Source organism: Pithys albifrons, chromosome 15 (assembly GCF_047495875.1).
Source record: "Pithys albifrons albifrons isolate INPA30051 chromosome 15, PitAlb_v1, whole genome shotgun sequence".
Lineage (NCBI taxonomy): Eukaryota > Metazoa > Chordata > Aves > Passeriformes > Thamnophilidae > Pithys > Pithys albifrons.
The window spans coordinates 4,364,789-4,383,838 of record NC_092472.1 but is presented as its reverse complement, the minus strand read 5'-3'; the positions used below and the strand labels follow the sequence as shown (position 1 = coordinate 4,383,838).

At 56.6% G+C, this 19,050-nt stretch overlaps 1 protein-coding gene across 3 annotated transcripts in view; it reads left to right on the top strand.

Annotated features, from left to right (window-relative positions):
• CXXC5 (CXXC finger protein 5) overlaps positions 1-14,148 on the top strand; it is a 37,542-nt gene extending 23,394 nt beyond the window's left edge. For 2 of the 3 annotated variants that reach the window (XM_071570139.1, XM_071570140.1), the window contains exons 2-3: positions 7,262-8,313; positions 13,100-14,148. In XM_071570139.1, coding sequence (XP_071426240.1) covers positions 7,528-8,313; positions 13,100-13,144 — 831 coding nt within the window. In that variant the 5' untranslated portion in view covers positions 7,262-7,527 and the 3' untranslated portion in view covers positions 13,145-14,148. Of the gene's footprint in view, positions 1-636; positions 663-7,261; positions 8,314-13,099 lie in introns of those variants that run through there. The other variant, XM_071570141.1, reaches the window with a different exon arrangement.
• Positions 14,149-19,050: the final 4,902 nt, after the last annotated feature.

Here is a 19,050-nt window from a genome sequence, read left to right as displayed (position 1 = left end):
CATGCAACTCTGCTTACAACTTTTTTCCTTATTTTTAATTAACTTTCTTGTTGCTCTGCACCTGCCAATGGGTCCCTCTGTGACCTGGTCCTCAGTCAGACCCCCAGTAATTGACGCTGTAATCGCCCCATCTGTTAACAGAGTGATTCACATGTCTTAGCTTGGCCTGGGCGGGCTGTTTGTGGGTCTCCCCAGGGCAAAGCCATCCCTTGGTCCTCCCAGCTTCTCGGGGTTCCTGCTGGGATGCCTGTTGTTACTGGCGTCTGCCACTGGACCTCGCCTGCCCCATCCCCCTGTCCCCAGTGCCCTGGGCTCATCCTGCCTGGTCCCATGAGTCTTGCAGCCCTGAATCACCGTGGGGACCACCCTTGGTAGAGAGAACACTGGGAACTAGTTGGACCACAGAGCTGGAGTCCCTTCAGGAGGGTCTGTGGGGGAGCTTTGTAAGGGGCAGGGGGGTTCTGCTGGGCTGGGATTGATGGCGCATCTCCGGGGCGATGCCAAGCTGGGGGGAGTGGGCGAGCGGCAGAGCCGTGCCACGGCGCGTGAATGTCAGATGCTGCTTGGCTGCGAGCTGGGCTCGTGCGAGAGCAGATCTGTTCAATCCCATTTGGAGAGGGGGGAGAGGCGGGAGAGGGGGGCTCTTCCCCAGGCTCAATCTGGTAGGTTTTAGTTACAGTCGTTTTAGGATTTGGGCAGCGAATTGGTGCAGCTTTGGCACGGGGGGGATGGATGAGCACCGAGGCTGCCAAGCCTCCCTCATCCCCCGGAATTGGGGAGGGGGGGATCGCGCAGGTGGGTGCAGCCCCTGGGCTGAGCAGCGCGGCCGTCACCCGGCTCTCTGGGCAGCAGCTGGGCGAGCGGAGGAGGGGAGGAGGTGCCTGGCGCTGTCCGCAGGGCACCCGCAGCCCTGCAATGCTCGGGTGGACGCTTCAAATCGTGTTATCTCCATAACCGCCCGGCTCTGGCCGCTCCGAGTGGCAGCGGAGATAAGTGGATTTCCAGGGAGCGCCTGGTCGTCTGACATTTAAGACTCCTTAATCCGTAACCACCACCCTGCGGAGGCAGGACGCAGCCACGTTTCCCAGCCGGGGCAGCCCCAGGCACAGGGTGGTCCCCGCAGGGGTGGCTCCAGCTGTGCCAGGGTGACAGGGTGAGGTTCAAGGATGTGCTTGGAGACAGCAGTGTCTCCAGGGTTATCCTTGTGCTCTCCACAGTGGTAACCTCCTTGGAAGTCCAGGGCATGTTGGTGATAGGCTCTGGGGTGTTTGCCATGCTGGCATGGTATGCTGGCAGATTGGGAAGGTCACCACAACCATGGGGTTACATGGGACAACCCATGTCCATCAGGGAAAAATATGCCCTTGCTGGATCCTTGGTGTAGGGAGCCCACCTGTGAAGATGGCATCACCTCCTGCCTGCTCAACAGGATGTGGCATGGCCTTGCCACAGTGTCTCTGAGGATGCACCTGGCAGGACATATCCTGGCCCTCACTGGTCAGGGCTGTGTGTGTGTCTGGAGCTGCTCTTGGGTGGCATCACCAGGGCTGAGTGGCTGCCTGCATGGAGGAGACGGGTGAAAGCCACTCCGTGCACCATGATGATTCACCATCTGCTTCCAGGGTGAACTCCAGATGCTGGATTTAATCTTCCATAGCCTTTTTAATTCAGGAGTTGGCTTCTTAACGTCCCTCAGTGCCACCTCGGCAGCAGAGACAAGCAGAGGGGCTGCCACAACTAGCCCTTCGAAGGATGCTCTGGAGCATGGGAAATGAACTATGTCTGTGCAAGTTGCCCATCTGGTGACCTGTCATACCTCGACCTGTCATACTTCTGACTCCTTGAGCTGCCCAGGGTGAGCCTGAGCATTCACAGCACTGTCCAAACCTCCCCCAGGCCTGGGCGTCCTCTTTTGATGTCTGGAGAAAAGGTGGTGGGTGATGGTAACCTCCATGGCACTCCAGCAGTGGCTCTTCTTGGGAGGATGAACCCAAAGAGCAGAGCTTGAGGGCTGTTGGGTTGACAGAGGTGATGGCTTGCAAACAACATCCTTGTCTTTGCCTCCGGGTGTTCCTGGTTATCAGGCACCGTGTTCTCCCTGGATGGGTGTCCTGCAGGGATATTCAGCCTTGGGAGATCGAAGATTGATTTCTCGCTTGGTTCATCTGCTGCTGGACATCTGGCTGGTGAGACTGCAGTGAGACATCACCGACTGTTTCAGTTGGCCTATGTCACCTGGTGGAGGGAGCAGCAGGTTTGACTGTGCTGTGGAAATGGGGCACCTGGGAGATGAGTCGAGTGTTATGGTGCTGAGGTTGGAGCTGCTTTGAACCGTGTTCTGGTTGTACTTTTTTTCCTGAACCTTTGACCTGGGTTGCAGCTGGACCATCTGACTCATGACAACACTACAGGGCCATGGTCCTGTTCTACCCACTGGGTGTCTCATCCCAGGGTGTGTTTCAGACATCAGGATGCCTCCAGGGTGTCTTGTCTCCACATGCATTGCTCCCACCATGGTCCTGTGCTCCTGGCCATCCCAAGGTCCTGTCTGCTATTGACCAGAGTGGCTAAGGAGAACAGGGGCTGCCACCAGCCCCTTGAGCTGCAAGAGGAAGGTACCTCCCACTGCAGCCTCCCTGAACCTGCACCTGGGATGCCTTGGAGAGATGCTCTTGCTGTTGGTGGTCATCCTAATTCAATCTGTCTGTGACATGGCTGAGTCTGTCCATATGTCTGTCCATCCACCCATCACCAGGGAGTGCTGGTGATGGTGGTGTGGGGTAGGGTCCATGCTGGGTGGGTTTCTGCCTGGCAAGGGGGAGGAAGTGGGGACAAAAACCCGGTGGAGGGGACAATTGCAGCCTTTCTCCAGGCTGAAAAGATGCCTGGATCCCTTTCGTCCTCATCCTCTGACTGCTGTGGGTGGACAAAGCCACTGCCCCCGGTGCCCACCCAGCACCCAGGGATTAAAAAAAGGCGAATTTTGATTTTCTCCCTTTGTTTCCAGAGCCTGGGAGCAGCTCAGCTTCAGCTTTGCTGCTTTCTTCTCCCTTTACGCCGTGTCTGTACACGGCTGACCAACTGGCAGCTTTTCCAGGAGGAGGGTGATTTATTTAAAATTAAAGGAAAGCAGAAGTTCCCTCCTGAAGATGAGACTTTTTAGGTCGGCAGGAGCTGATGGCTTTCCAGCCACGCAGTGAAAACACTGGGGAGCTGGCTGGAATTTGCAGCTCGTCATTTTTTTAGGAGAAATGAAGCTTCCCTCCTGCTCCCCACTGACAATGAATGGTGCCTGCAACTGGGGGGACTCTCAGTGCATTGGCTGGCAGGGGCTTCTCCGGGTGCTGGACCACCAGAGATGATCCTTTTGCAACCTTTATTTATTTTGGAGTTGTTAGGACTATTGCAGCACAGTCCCTTGTGTGCGGTGTGCAGGGAGCCCCAGGGCAGAGGAAGGGGGATGTAGGGTAATGTGGTGCTGAGAGCTGGGGGAAGATCCATGGAGAGGAGAATCCCATTTTATCTCCCAGGACCATGGCAGAGCATGGCTGCGCTCTCCATCTGAGCATCCCAGGCTGACGTGAGGCAGGTCTTTTGGGGTGACCTATGGAAGTCACAAAATGGTTTTGGTTTGAAGGGATCTTAAAGATTTCATTTCAACCTCCTTCCATGGGCAGGGACATCTTCAGTCTCCCAGGTTGTTCCAAGCCCTGTCCAACCTGGCCTTGGACACTTCCAGGAATGGGGCAGCCAGTTTCTCTGGGCAATCTGCTCCATGGAAGCTGTCCCTCATCCCAAGACACCTGGCTTTCAGACCCTGTGGGCTCAGCCTGGACCTGGCAGGTCGGTTGGTTGCAGGGGAGGAGCAGCATCCTGCAAAGGACTGGGAACCCCCTGGGTGTGGACTGGGGCCTCCTGACCTTGGTGGTGTCCCCTTGAACCCTGGCATCCCTCCAGGCTGCTAAGCTGCCCTGTACAAAGACCCGGGTGAGGAAGCCCATCACGTGCCCCTTAATGCCATGGCTGGGACTAAGCACCTTCTGACAGGGACCCAGATGACGCTGCCTGGTTCCTTCCCCAGGGATGGGGGCCAGAAAAGGGGCAGCACCAGGAAGGGGGGCCCTTGCTTGTCTGTACTTGGGTCAGTCATAAAGAAAGGATTAAGATCATTAATTCCTCCCCCCACTGCAATTAACGATGGGGCTGGGCAGCGGCTGGCAAGGAGATGTCTGCTGTGCTGGGTGGTCCCTCAGTGTAAGAGTGGGGGGACTCCCCTTTTGTGCAAACTAGGCAGGCAACCCCAGCACATGGGTCCTGGATCCCTGGAGGGGACAGTGTGGTGACAGACCCATCCCAGCTGGCACAGGCGCCGTGTCCGGTGCCTGCCGTCACGGTGGCCCCGGGGGCTTGAGGGCAGCACCGGGTGGTTGCAGATGGTGGGAGCTGGCGGAGGCAAAGCAGTGGCTGGGACAATGGCAGGATTGTGCAGTGGTGCTGCTGGCACAGCTCGGCACAGCTCAGCACCGCTCGGTGCAGCACCCTGTGCCAACAGCAGGCACTGCCTTGCAGCTCTGGGGCTGAGGGGGGCCACAGTGGTGTGTGCCCAGTGTCACTGTGGGTGATGGGAGGTTGCATCAGGTGGGCTGGGGTGCCCTTGTCCCACAGTGCCACCCACCACAGCTGCAGGTGCTCAGGGGGCCCTGTGCCAGGCTCTGCATCCATCTCCGGGGGATGGAGGGGAGCTGTGAGTGGGGAGCTCAGAACTGCTGGCACCTGATCTGTGTGGCATGGTGGAACCAGCCAGGGAAGGCTGGCAGGTCTGGCTTGCTGCAGAGGAAGATGGGAGCCAGTGGAGATTGTGACCATGGCGTGGCTTCAGCTGGTGTCCTCCCCACCTTGGCACCTGGACCTTGCCGTGGGGCTGTGGGCATCGAGCCCTACATGGGCACAACTTGGCTCTTTGCCAGGGTGATGCAAGGCGTGTTCCTGGTTGTGGCTGGAGATCCCCTGGCAGCCCCGCAGCGGGGCGGTTACGGTGCCACAGGGCGAGCGGGCAGGGTGGCAACCCCCGGGCCGATCCAGCCGGGCGCTTGGCTCCCTGCTCGGCACAGAGCTGGGCGGAAGAGGCGCAGGGCCGCAGGAAAGGCGGCCGCGGGCAGGCGTCAGATAACACCACCGGGCGCTTTATCTCATATCCTCCCGTCCGGTGCTTTTCCTGCTGCGCTCCCCACTCCGGCCCCAGCGCCCGTTGCTTTCGGCACTAAGGTGTGACCCATCCGACGGTCCCCAGGGAGAGGTCCCCCACCTCCCTGGCAGAGAGGATGGGTGATTCAGCTGCATGGCAACAGCTCGCCCACCCCCCCAGGCCCCCTCACCCGTTTAGGGCGCACCCACCTCGCCACCAGCCAGCATCCCCCTGCCTGGCGTGGAGCTGGGGAAGGGCAGCCCGTCCTGCCGCCGCAGCCTTCCCTCCCCACGTGGCCTGGCGAGCTCCCGGCTGGAGCCCAAGCCCTGCATCGATCCGCGCTGCATCTTAAATCCCGCAGCAGCTGAAGCAAGCGGTTTTCAGCGCCAGGGCGGGGGGGGGGGGTTCTCCGTGGGCGAGCAGGCTCTGGCACCGGAGTGAGACACCAGGGCTGCTTCCGCAGCCGGCACCGCGCTGGTTGGCGCAAAGACCTTGCCCCCATCAGCGTTTTAACGGCGGTGCCCGAGCCACGTCTCTGGGAAAGAGTCCTGCGCTGTCACGGGGTTCCTGGGATTGTATTGGAGAGGGGACCCAAAGGGTGATGGATGAGGAGGAGTGGGGTGCGGTGGGCACAGCGATGCTCCTCGCTCTGTTGCATCACCCCTGCGCAGGAGCGAGGGTCGCAGCAGAGCTCTCCACACTTGGCCACATCCCTGCCTGGCCTCCAGAGAGGAGGTTGCCGGGGTAGCCAGGATGGAGGGATGGGGTAGGCCAGGGGCCTCCTCCCAGTGCCGCCCTCCCCCAGCTGCCGCCGGGGTGGGGACGCGGGTTCCTGCTCCGCTAAGCCCTGCAGCTTTTCTCCTCTAAAGCCTGATTACTTGGCGGTGCCTGTGCGTGCGTGCATGCTCGGGAGGGAGGAGGAGGAGGAATTTCACAACAACAAGTGTTTGCAGCCACACTGGGCCCAGCTGCCCTGGAGTTGCCCCGGGGACAGTGGCATAAGAGTCTGTTCCGGGAAGGCTCTGGCTGTCACCGCTGAGCCCGTGGCTCTGCTGGAGCGGCTGGGCATGTGGGCTGGGCACTCCAGGGCATGGCAGGAGGTCAGCACTAGGGCTTAGAGGTGGATGGTGTGGCTCCCTGTGGGGTTAAAGGTGGATGCTGTGCTCCTCTTGGGGCTTGGAGGTGGATGCTGCAACTCCCTATTTTGTTTGGAGGTGGACACTGCAGCCCTTTGTGGGGTTTGAAGATGGACACTGTGGCTGACCATGGGGTTTTGAAGTGGATGTTTCAGCTCTTGGGCAAGTTTGGAGGTGGACACTGTGGCTGCTCATGGGATTTGGAGGTGGGCACTGCAGCTTTTGGTGGTGTTTTGAGGTGGACACCATGGCTGCCCATGGAGTGTGGAGATGAACACCATGGCTGCCCAATGAGATTTGGAGGTGGACACTGCAGCTCTTGGTGGGGTTTGGGGGAGGGTGCTGGGGATCCCTGTGGGGCTTGGGGGTGGATGCTCTCCATGTGGCTTCCTTCCCCTGCCCAGTGCTGGCCCAGGGACATGATCCAGGAGGAGGAGGAGGAGGAGGAGGGTGGGGGGTGCAGCCTAGCCTGAGATGGGTGAGCAGCATCACTGGGGGTTGCCTCCATGGCACCCGGCTGGGGGACACAGGCAGGGTGGGAACCAGGCGCCCCTTGCATGAGCTCCAGCTCCTGTCTCGGCAGTGTCCCGCTGGCGCCTGCGGTCCCATCCGGTGTGGGGCCGCACGCCGCTGGAGCGGAGCAGGAGATGAGCCCCGTGACTTCCCTGGGGCTGCCATCCCTGGGGGAGGAGAGGCAGGCACAGAGAGTCTTTAAGCATCAGAGTGCCATTGCTACCAGGCCAGGACTTCCCCTGTGACCCCCCACTTCTGTCTGGATGGCGACCCTTTTAGAGAGCAGCGGAACGGATCTCCACCGAGGTCCGTTCCCTGGAGTTCCTTTGTTCACGGCGCTGAGACTTTCATGGCAGGGGGAGGAAGAGCTGCTTTGAAAAGCCCGTTGGCTCTTGCCAGCGCTAACTCTTTTCTTTTTTCCTTCCAGAGCCGCGTGGTGTGTCCCAGAGCCGCAGAGTATGTCTGTGCACTGAGAGAGCCCTGAGTCCTCCGCAGCCGGCGCCGGAGGAGACGCCCTGTTGATGCGCCTTCCCATCTGAGCATCCCCGGTGCCCGGCGGGCTGGTGCTACCAGAAGGGCTTTGGGGGTCTTTCACTTTCGCTTTGGGGGTGGGTTTTGGATTTTTTTTGTTTTTCATCTTTTTTTTTTTTTTTTTAATTTTGGGGTTGGTTTTGTTGTTGTGCTCTGAGCACCATGTCAAATTCGGGCTCCCATCAAGACACTGGGAACAAGCCAGAGACGGAAAAAAATAACCAAGATGACTCTCAACCCCCTGTCAACTCCGAGAGGAGGAACAAAAGTGGAATAATAAGTGAACCTTTGAACAAAAGTCTTAAGAAGTCCCGTCCACTCTCCCACTATTCCACCTTTGGTAGCAGCAGCTCGATAAGCGAACATTCAGAGAAAGGCAACCCCTTAGCTAATGGCAACGATGCGACTGTGGATAAAAGTCATTCTACCTCAAAGCACAAAAACATCTCTAGTATGCTGAGCAAATTAGACCGGATGTCGGAGCTCTCCTCAGAAGGACAGACCGCCCTCCAACAGTTTGCTCAGTCGACAGAAATGCTCAAAAGAGTGGTACAGGAGCATCTTCCTCTAGCAGGCGAGCACGGGACTGGTATCTCTGACATGGAGGCAGTCTCAGCTGCAGAGACAATGAACGGCCCCTCTGATTTTCCTTACCTGGGGGCTTTTCCCATCAACCCAGGCCTTTTCATTATGACCCCTGCCGGCGTGTTTCTGGCAGAGAGCGCGCTCCATATGGCTGGCTTGGCAGAGTATCCCATGCAGAATGAGTTGGCATCTGCCATCAATTCGGGGAAAAAGAAACGGAAAAGATGCGGCATGTGCCCGCCCTGCCGAAGACGGATAAACTGCGAGCAGTGCAGCAGTTGTAGGAATCGCAAAACTGGCCACCAGATTTGCAAATTCCGAAAATGTGAAGAACTCAAAAAGAAGCCTTCTGCAGCACTGGAGGTAACCGGCCCCTCTCAGGCACCCTAACCCCTCCTCGGGCTGCGCTCCTGGGTTTGGATCTTGCCCTAGATAATAAAACACCTGGTACTTCTTACTTTTTTTTTATTTTTCCCTTTTCCATTAACAGCTCTCACAGATGTGTGCTCTGCTCAGTGCCCCCAGACCCTGCCCTACCTTGCATACTGGGGTTGATCAGTGTGGGCAGAAGGGCTGGGGTATCTCCCTGGGGTCCCTGGGCACGCTGGATTCCGCTCTCCCCTTTGCAGGCACAGACAGCACTGGGGCTCTGCTGGGGTTTTGCTAATGGTGTCCCTTGTCCTGGCATCTCCCTGAGCTGGGGAATGGTGTCTAATCTCAGAGGGTGGGGAGGCAGGGGGTGACTTTCTGGGGCAAAGGTCGAGGTAATTGGTGATGGTGAAACCCATGTCCATGGTGCAGCCAGAGCCCAGCCCATCAGCTCACTCCGCTCTGAGTAGGAGCACAGCGGTCCCTGGGTTTGGGGGTAAACTCCTACAGCGCGCACTGGGCAGCATCCCCTGTGGTGTGGCTGTGCTGGGTCTCCCTGGGTCAACATCCATTTGGGGTGGTCAGGATGAGTCCGTAAGGCATCAGTCTGATTTCCCAGTGGTTGTGGTGCTGCAGTCCCCACTGTCAGTGCGCCTGCTTTGGCACCTGATGGAGCTGGGAGCACCCCTGCTCCTCCTGGGGATGCCCTGGTGTGAGGCTCTGGGATGGTGCTAGGGCTGTCACTGTCCACCACAGCCACTGTGGATGTTGCCCCTGGCTCTGGAGGAGAGCTGTTGAGCTGGGGTGTCACCTTGCCAAATCCACCAGGGACATGTGACATCCATGTGGGGGCCACAGGGAAAGTCCAGTCATTGTGTGGGTCTGAAATTCAGCTGAGGCCATGGACTGGTGGTGTGGTGTGGGTGAGGGCTGGGTGCCAGCAGTGCAGGGGTATCCCATGGACACTCCAGTCTGGCAGAACCTGCCTCTTGCAGCACACCCACGAGTGCTCTGGGCCAAGGCCAGGCTGCAGGGTCCCTGACGTGTTATGCTTAAGCCAGGTTTGATTTTTCTGTGAGCTGATCCCACCACCAGCTGTCCCCAGAGCCAGCAGAGGCTCAAAAGTCACCTGGACATCAGCTGGATTGTGCATCCTGGCACGAGGGCATTGCCCATCCTCTGGTGGTCCCAACACAACCAAAACCTGACGCTCCCTTAGCCACGTTCTACGTTTTTCAATTAGCATCAGCTCTGAATGAATACTGAAGGGGGAAAAAATCTATTTGGGCGGTGGGGATGAGGAGAGGGGGACTGTGTCTTTCAAAAACTGCTGTATTGCTAAATTATATTCTTGTTCTAATTTGCTGAGTCAGTGATCTGGAAAAAGGGAGAAAGGGAAAAAAAAGAAGTTCATTTCTTCCAAAGAGTCCTAAAGCGGGTCAATAGACTCAGAGCTTGCAGCAGCCAGAGGAGTTGCTCCCTTCTCCCAGTACTATGCTGGGTCCCGAGGGTGATAAATAGCACCAGGAGCCCATGAAATAGTCAGCCCTATGATTGGCTTCCCCATCTCACTACTGTCTGGGAAACTGGCCACTGAAATATGGCTCTTCTTGTGGTAGAGTTGGGCCCCACCAGAGATGAGTCCCCATCCCTCCTGGGCACAACCGAAGGTGTGTTGAGGCTGAAGGGAGATGGTGTGCTGGTGGGATGGAAGCCTGGGTACGTATGGGTTGCTCCAGGACATCACCATCTCCTTTTCAGGACAGATCCTCCCCTCTCTCAGAATATCCACTTACACTGTGTGTTGGCCTTGATACAGTTGAACAAGACTATGGTTGGGACAGGGACACCATGACCCCAGCTGATGTCCCAGGGTCACCTGGGTTAATGGCTGGGTTGTTAAACCTAACTCTGTGTCAACCAGCCTTGGTCATATGTTGTGTTGGGCCAACTGTAGAGCAACCACTGGCACCTGCGTTGTGGTGGAGACTCATCTGGAGAGTGCCAGGATGCAGAGGTCCATGGACTGCTGGTTCTGGGGAGGTGACATCACACCATTGTACTTGATATTGGGACAGAAGGGTCCATTCAGTGGCCCTTTATATGGAGCTGATACAATTACAGGCCTCAGTGAAGCCTCATCCCCCTCTGCAGGGAGTGGTGGTATTTCCTGGGAGAAGGACAGTGACTTTGTCCTGCCAACCCTTTGCATCCAGAGGAACGTCCTCGGAGAGCCCGGTCAGGGACCGCAGCTGTGATTAAACATTGATCTTAAAATCAAGCAGTAAAAAAAATTAGAATTAAACCTTTATGGTGGCATAAAAAAACAGGCTAAATCCCTCAGCTGCTGTTAATCTTTTATCTGCACATCTACAGAGCCCGAATAACCAGTTACTGCTGGTGTCCCACTGTAGTGGTGGCTGCCTGGGGCTCCAGGACTGGCGAGGCAGGTCGGATGCTCGGAGCAGGCAGCAGCACGTCCCTGCACTGACCAGGCTCCTCTGGGCTCTTCCAGCCCCAGCAAGCCCAGCTAATGCTGGACAGGTTACCCTGGGCTTGTCCGCAGAGCTGTAGGTCGCATGAAGGCCGTGAGTTGTTGGGATTTGACTCAACAGAGCTGTTCTCCATCCAGAGAAGCTGTGGGGAAGTGCCTTGGTGTCCCAGATAGTGCCAGTGAGGTTCATTGCCACCCTCACATCAGCCTGACAGAGAGTCTCTCACCACAGAGGACAAGGGGCGAGGATTTTAAACTGATAGAGGGTAGATTAAGGTTAGACAATAGGCAGAAATGTGATGAGGGTGGGCAGGCACTGGCGCAGACTGCCCAGAGAAGCTGTGGCTGCCCCACCCCTGGAAGTGTTTAAGGCCAGGTTGGATGGAGCTTGGAGCAACTTGGTATAGTGGAAGGTGTCCCTGCCCATAAGAGGGATTTGGAATGAGATGATCTTTAAGGTCTCCTCTAACCTAAACCATTCTGTGAGTCTGTGATTGTGATGATGAGGGGGAATCTATCCTGAGCATCCACATTAGAGCTGGTTGTCCATCTTCCTTTAATAATGAAGGAGCAGAGATCTTTCTCAGACATCTCCTTTCAGACACATAAGGCAACCCTCACCCCTTGTTCCTCTCTCCTGAGGTGATGGACCTGGGCTGGTTGCCTTTGCTGGAGAGTCAACCATGCTCTGCCCTGCCTGTTTTGCATCCAGTACCTTGAGTGGGAGCCAGTGTGGGTGGTGTGCTGTGCCACAGGCCTGTGCATCATCAGGCAGAGGCACTTGGGCCTTCCCCAGATGCTTGAATACATGTCACAGAGACCTCTGGGGAAGGGGGTGATTCCTGCAGCTTGAGGCTGCTTCAGCTCAGTTTGCCCAGAGGACCTGACATGGGCCAGGAGCAGGAGCGGGTGTGATCTGTCTGCAGCCTGGTGGGCACCACCAGCTCTTGCCCATTCCAGCCTTTCAACCCCTTGCCCATTCCAGCCTTTCAACCCCTTGCCCCAGCCCCATGTCTGGGTTGTGGTGCCTGTGGAAGTGAGCACACCTGGGTGCCTCCTGCAGGGATAGGAGGACGCTGCCCTGGTTACTCATTGAGGTTTAGCGGATGTCTTGGTCCAAGAGAAGGACCCAGTGAGATCTGAGTCCTGCATGGGGTTAGGAACCACAGAACGTGGCTCGGGTTTGACTCTTGGTATGTTACATAACGTGTCTCAACCCTGCCCATGGGCTCAGCACCAGGAGCTGGGGCTGGGTGTAGGTGTATCCCCCACAACCCCATGGCAACCTGGTCATGGGTCATGACAGCATGTCCTGGGCCCATCACCACAGCCTGTGGCCTGTTTCCTGTTGTGTCCTTTGCTTGTTTGGAGATGCAGGAGCCTAATGCAGAGCCCTCTGAGGTGACTGTGTGGCTGGCTAGCACAGCTTGGCCTTGCTTGGAGGCTGCTGGCACTGAGAGATGTTGTGGTCCTTGTCCCAACCATGTTCTCATGAATGTTGTGCGGGCTTTCCACCCTATCCAGATGGGAAACATTCCTGGTTCTCCTTCCAGAGGACCACAGTGCTGTTGGGGCATTGCCTAGACGTGGCTTCAGAGAGGTCTCATCTGTTGTTGGGCACTTTGTTGGGTGTGGGATTGAGCCTTGTGGAACTTACCTCTCCTCCCTGCAAGATGTCGAGAGGTCTCCAGTGGTGCCCAGGGCTGCTCTGTTGGGGTCAAGGTTATTCACTGAGGTTGCAGGAGATATTCCCTGTGTCCCAAGCAGTTCCCTGTCTGGTGTCCCCAAGCCTGTCCAGCTCACTCCCTGCCTCAGTTTCCACCTCAATGCTCTCTTAAACCCATCTGTTGGCTGGACTCCTGTCCTCTGGGTGTCTGTCCATCCATAGCAGGGATGGTGGGGGCTGGCACCAAGGGGGCTGTTGTGCCAACTCCCCATTGTGCTTGCCACTGGCCAGAGGAGAAGCTGGTGGCTGAGCCATTGTCCTGGGGACATGGGAATGTGGGAACAATTGCCAAGCTTCTGTGCCAGTGCCCTGCCAGGGAGGGAGGCTGGCAGTCGGGGGACCCCAAGTGTCCCTCCAGCTGGCATCCTGGGTTGGAAATCTTGGGATAGATGGCTGCATTGGAAGGTGCTAAGCCCGGGCTGAATCCAGCCCGAGGCCACTGACTGGGGTGGTGGGCTGGGGTGAGGGGTGGGTGCCCAACCCTGTGGCTGTGCTGGACCCGACCTAACGCCTTGTCCCTTCTTCTTCTGTCCCCCGTCCCTGTCTCTCTTCCTTTCCAGAAGGTGATGCTTCCTACAGGAGCCGCGTTCAGATGGTTCCAGTAGGAACGGGAATCCCAAAGCTCTGTCATCCAAGTGCAATGTCACTGCTTGCTTGTGTTGTCTCAGGCAAGGGATTTTTGGCTGAAATGAATGGATGCACCTGTGTCTCTTTAGAACCAAAAATATTTTCTCGCAAATCTCATTCCTGTTTTTATAATTTTTTTTCTTCTTTTTTTTTCTTTTTTTTTTCTTGCGTTTGTTTTAACATCTTCAAGTCCTAGTCAGACATTTAACTGCTTTTCAAATAAAAAAGAAAAAATAATTAAAAGAAAAAAACAATGGATCTGTAAAGTACCAAGACTTAATAGACAGAGTATGGACAATCAGTTTCTTTCTGTGTTTTGGTGTTGATGTTGTTTATGTGTGAAAGATGCAGTACTTGTGTAGGGAATGTAAATTTACAGTAACCTTTTAAAATCTAGTTACTAATAAGCACTACTGTAATTTAGCACAGTTGTTTAATTGCACCCTCATTTATACTTTTTATTTGATTCTTTCCCATCATACAATAGAGTGGATAGTTTCTAGAATGCCTCAACTTCATGTTTATAAATGAGAATATGTTTAAAGCGATGTAGTATCCCTTCTCCTCGCCATTCACCTCTGGAAGTTTAACCCACAAGAGGGTCGGTATCAAAGGTTGAAGAAAACAATTGCTACACAACTGGCGGAATTCAAAAAAAGGAAAAAAAAAGAGTAAAAAAAAGGAAAAAAAAAGAAGTCATTGTTAGTTTATTAATATAGAACCAGAAATGCTGCGTACAGAAAATCCTCCTAATTGCAACGGTTTACTCCTAGAAGTAATTTTTGTAAACTTACAGAAATTAAAATCAAAATAAACCAGAATACTGCAGGACCTGTGCTGAAGCAGTTACACAAAGTGATATTTCTCTTCTGTTCACCCCCCCGTCTCTCCAGCTCTCTCTCCATCATTAAATTGAAATGCTGTTTGTAATGTTTTAGCGATCCAGGCTGTTTTTGTGAATAAAATGAATGCATGTTTTGTGTCATGATTTCCAGCTTGGTTATTTCTCTCCCACTCCTCTGTCCAGCCCTCCAGGCCCCCCAGTAGTGATGGTGGCTGGGGTCCCTCTTCCCCCACCTGCCCACACACCGTGGTCCTGCCAGAGTGTGGTGGGACAGTTTGATGAGCCGAGCTGGAGTCGCCCTGGCTGCTAAATCCCCACAGTTAATCCTGGCAGGGGCTGGGCTAAGCCAGCCTGGCTCCTCCCGGGGATATTTCCCAGCTTGACCTACCTGAGTTTTACCCAGCAGCGCCAATGCCATTTGTTTTGGTAAAAGAATATTATTAATGGGTCACAGAGAACCTCAATGAGTCTGGCTTTGTTGGGACAAGCCTAAAACAAGCTCCCAAAGGTGAGTGGGCTCAGGATGGCTTTCCAGCCTGGCCTTGGGCTGGCACTGAGTCAGCAGGAACTGTCTGGGACAACCAGGTGGGCTTGACCACAGACAAACCATCATGCTCACTGTTGGTGCTTGAGGTGCTGTGCTGGGCATCATGCTGGGCAGGTGGGCTGGGTGCCTCCTTCAAGCCCCCAGGAGGTTCTCCAGGGTCATCCCAGCCTGGCAAGAGGTAGATCCAGCTGTACCCAGCACTGTGAGCTCTGTCTTGCTGGGAGGACGTAGCGGTCCCCAGCTCCAGCCAGTGTTTGGGCCAGCATCTGTTGGCCAGATGTGCACTCAGCGGTGCATGACGGCGGTGCATAAGCTCTGTCCCTGTCTGGCAGCGACCTGCTAGGATGGAGCAGAAAGTCCTTGGGGAAAACTGCCCCAAACACCCTCTCCAGCAGCATTCCACCGAGGTGGTTTGGAGCCCAGACCCAGGCACCAGTCACACCAGTGTCTGAGCCTGTGGGAACAACTGGAGCACATGGTGACAGCAGTGGAGCTGGGCCAGCACAGCTAGGGACAAAGCTCCAGGCCTGGGGGGACAGACAGAGCCTGTGTGCCCCCAGCAGTGGCATTCCCAGCTCAGCTCCAACCAGGGTGGCACTGGCACAGGGGCTGCTGTGAGCTGGTTCCCAGTTCGTGCTGCTCAGGCAACAGCCGAAATCACTTAGCAGGAATGTGGTGGAGGGTGTTATGGGAAAAAGGAGTCTGGTTGTTCCTTTTACAGCTGTGGCTAAGGGTTGGGGCTGTGTGAAGGCACAGTCCTGGCACCCAGGAGGAGCCAGCCCCTACCCCATGCTGGGAGAGTGTCCTGGGAGCAGCACGCAGGGCCCCCTCCCCTGCCTTGAGCCCCTGGGGAGCTGCACGGGGGATGCTGCTTCATCCCACCCACAGCTGGGGCTGGGGACTGCTGGGAATGTCACCCTGGTCTGGCCATGCCACCCCCAAGAGGACTGTGCTTGGGGCTATCACTGGCATGGAGCACTGGATGGGGAAGTGCCACTGGGGCGTGGCAAACCCCACTGTGACACACTGGCAGGGCCCTGGAAGGGAAGGGGAGCCATAGCAGGCATGTGGTGCTGGCAGAGGACACAAACATTAGCACAGGACAAAGGGAGAAGGGGCTTCCCCATGTGGGAAAACAGGTTTGGGAGAAAGGAAGGAGATGGAGACAGCGTGGGATTCAAACCCTGCCTGGGAGTGGGATGGGGTAGTGGGGAGGTGGGAGATGGGAGGTGAGATATGAGGAGGTTGGGAGATGGGGTGCTGGACTGCCTCCCTGCCTCCGGGGTGTGTGTGTAGGTGGATGGCCCTGTGCTGGCCTGGAGCCTTGCCTAACGAGCTCCTGTCCAGGCAGGACCTCAGGCATCCCCCCAGGGTGAACCCATCCTCTCCTCCATGCTCAACCCCTGTGCTGGGCTGTCCCCACCCAGGGCTGCTGTCCCCAGGGTGCCCGCTGACGGCCAGGTGACAAAGGGCGCCTGGGATGATGATAACGAGCTTGGCACAGCACTGAGGGCCAACCCTGGGCGCTACCACAAGGGCTGGCCTCGAGTCGCTCTTAATTAACATCCTCATTAAACAGAGTTAGGAGAAGGGTAACCAAACCTGCCTGTGGCCCTAGGGTGTGCTGCCACAGAGGGCACAGACGTGTCCCAATCCCTGTTTGTCCTTGGTGGTGTGGGAAGGTGCCAGCGAGTGATGCCAGGTGAGGCTGGACTGCAGTGTGGGGCTGGTCCAGCGGCGATGCCAGCGGTGGTTTCCACATGGAGTGGCCTGGCTTGGAGAAGATGGATTCCAGAGTGAGCTGCAGCAGAGGCTGGAACGTCCAGGCTGCTGCCAGAAACATGTCCCGTCCTGGCACATCGTGGGGTGCGGGGCTTGGCTTTTGGGCATCACCCATCCCGTGCCCCTGCACCGGGTCCCAGCCTGGTGCAGTGGCCTGGCGACCGCCTGGTCCCCTTGTCCCCCGGGCTGCAATTAGCAGCCTGACCCCGGGCTGACCCGCCCCCCCGGCGTGGGGATGGGGCAGGATGCAGGAAGCGCCGAACAAAATGCGCTTCAGCTGAGCCGGATGGCGCGCTCGCTGCGAGCGCCGCCGGCCAGGCGTGACCTCCCGGCAGCCTGATCCCACTGCCGGGGCTCGGAGGCTGCTGGGACCTTGGTGGTGGGATGGGAATGTCTGTGAGCATCGAATCCTCATTGCTGCGAGGGGACCCCGTTCACACACATCTCCCCCAAGAGTGGGTTGGGGTGGTGGGATCTGTTCCTGGTAGGGAGACTGCACATCCCACCAGAGGGCTGTAGGCACAAGTCAGACCCACACCAGGTGTTAGAGCCACCCAGCATCTCTTGCACAGCTGGACCATCAGTGGGTGCTCCCCAGAGTGACCTGGGCTAAGGTGACACCACCTTGGTCAGGGGTTTTAGCAGCCCCACAGCCACCAGAGACGACCCATGGAGGTCTGCCGGGGGTCCCCAGGTATGGGCAGTCAATGGAGAGGCTCACTGCTGCACGTCTGACTTGGCTCAGGTTGTCTGATCATCTTCGAGGCTGGAGCCTGGGGCTGCTGGGACAACTCAGCTGGGAATATTAATTTGAATAAAGCTCCCAGGTTCTGCTCCCAGCAGCTGGCCAGGTGACCTTCCTTGTGTCATACTCAACATGGGAGCTTCCCGGGCTGATTTCCAGCCTTGGCTGAAGTTCTTTGAGAGATTGCACAGTTTTCAAATTCAGGCTAAGGATCACTGATCTCTTTGCAGAATCTCCGCTGGGAATGATCACTGTGTTGGCTTTTTCCCTCCAAAAGTGCCCATGCTGAGGTGTGGGATGGCGGAGGAGGGTCCCACCAGGTCTTGGGATGCTCTGCTTGTCATTGGCTCTGTACCAGAGCAAGCCTGAAAAGGGCTTTTCTCAGGAAACAGGAACTATGGACTATCTTTTATTTGTGATGAAGGCTTGACATCCACATCACTTCACCTCTGGGACTTCCAAAATTCCTGACCTACCACCACGCTGAGATCTCCCTGTGCCTGAGCTGGAGCAGGAGGATGTTTATCCAACAGTATCCTTGGAAAGGACCCTGTAGATCGCAGCTGACACCCATTCCTGCATCCCACCATGCCACCCTGGAATGAGCTGTGTCCCAGGCAATGCAGAGCTGTGGCTCCAGCTGGCCATGTGCTTTGGCTGGCTGCCCTGCTGTGGTTCTGCAGGAGGCTCGGGATGTCATTGCAGCCATCACAGAGTGGTTTCTACACAGAAACTGCCCGAGGTCCTCCTACCCTCATGACCAGAGTGCACCAGAGCTGGAATCCTGCCTGCAGCTCCATGGTACTGTGTCTGTGGAGAAGCTGTCTTGGTCTGGAGTCTCAGCTCCCACCCTTGCACCCTCCAGAGTGAATGACTGCTTGGGGTGTGCCGGTTGGCACCTCTTTCCATGCCCAGCTGCTTCAGCCCAGGCAGAGAACTCCCACCCTTCAGCATCCCATGGCTGTGGGCAGCAAGGACCATTTAGCCTGGTTGAGCCCTGGTATCCCTCTTTTTAATCACAATCAATGCCTGATTATCCCTGATGAGCACGCAGGTGCTGCCCGGTTTGTGCTGCTCTCCTGGCCAGCGCCTGCTCGCTGCAAAGCCCACGCCAAGCCACAGTGGCTCCCGCTTAATCGGGCACTGGCTGCTGTGCCAAGGCTGGTTTCAGCACTGCGTCAAGATGTTTTAAGGCCAGAGCAGTCAGGATTTGTGAGAAATAGGTCGGCCTGTGACAGCAGAAGGAGGCTACTCAGTGCAAGACGTGGTGTTACCGGGCGGGGAGGCAGCGGCAGGTGCGGCGTGAGCCTTCAGCCCTTGGGTGACGGTGGGTGGACGACAGCAGCTGAGCAGGGGCTTAGCAGAGGTGACAGATACCACCAGCCCAAGCTGGGGGTTTGCAGCCTGCAGCCTGCCTCGCCCTTGGCCAGGCTTTGGTGCTGACAGCCTTGGAGAAGCATCAATCTGGGGTGTTGTGTCACCCCTCACCAAGACGCTGCAAGTGCATATATTGATTGTGGAGGTGTTCAGATGGTACCACAGGTAGTGGGAACACAGGACCAGGCTGCCCTGTCCTTGTCCCCTCAGCCAGTCCTGCAGCTCACCTTACACCTTTGCTCCAGGGCTGGAAGATGAGATGCCCATGGGGCCTTAAGGATACCCTGCCCTCTCCTGCCTTGCCTCTGAGACCCTTGGGCTGGATTCTCCTGCAGCTGGACTGGCTGGACACCGTGTCCCAAGCCCGTCAGACCCTTGAGCTGGCTTCTTCTCCAGCTGGGCTGGCTGGACACAATGCCCCAAGTCTGTCCCATTCCACAGTGCCTCTCCCTGAGCCCAAGCAAGTAGGGCACAGGTCTGCCAGGGATGGAGGAGCTGCTGGTCAGTGTGTTGTAGGCAAACCCATGAGCCAACAAGTGCTTAGAACAGATTATACCAAACCCAGGCAGGGTACAGGAACAGGGCAAGC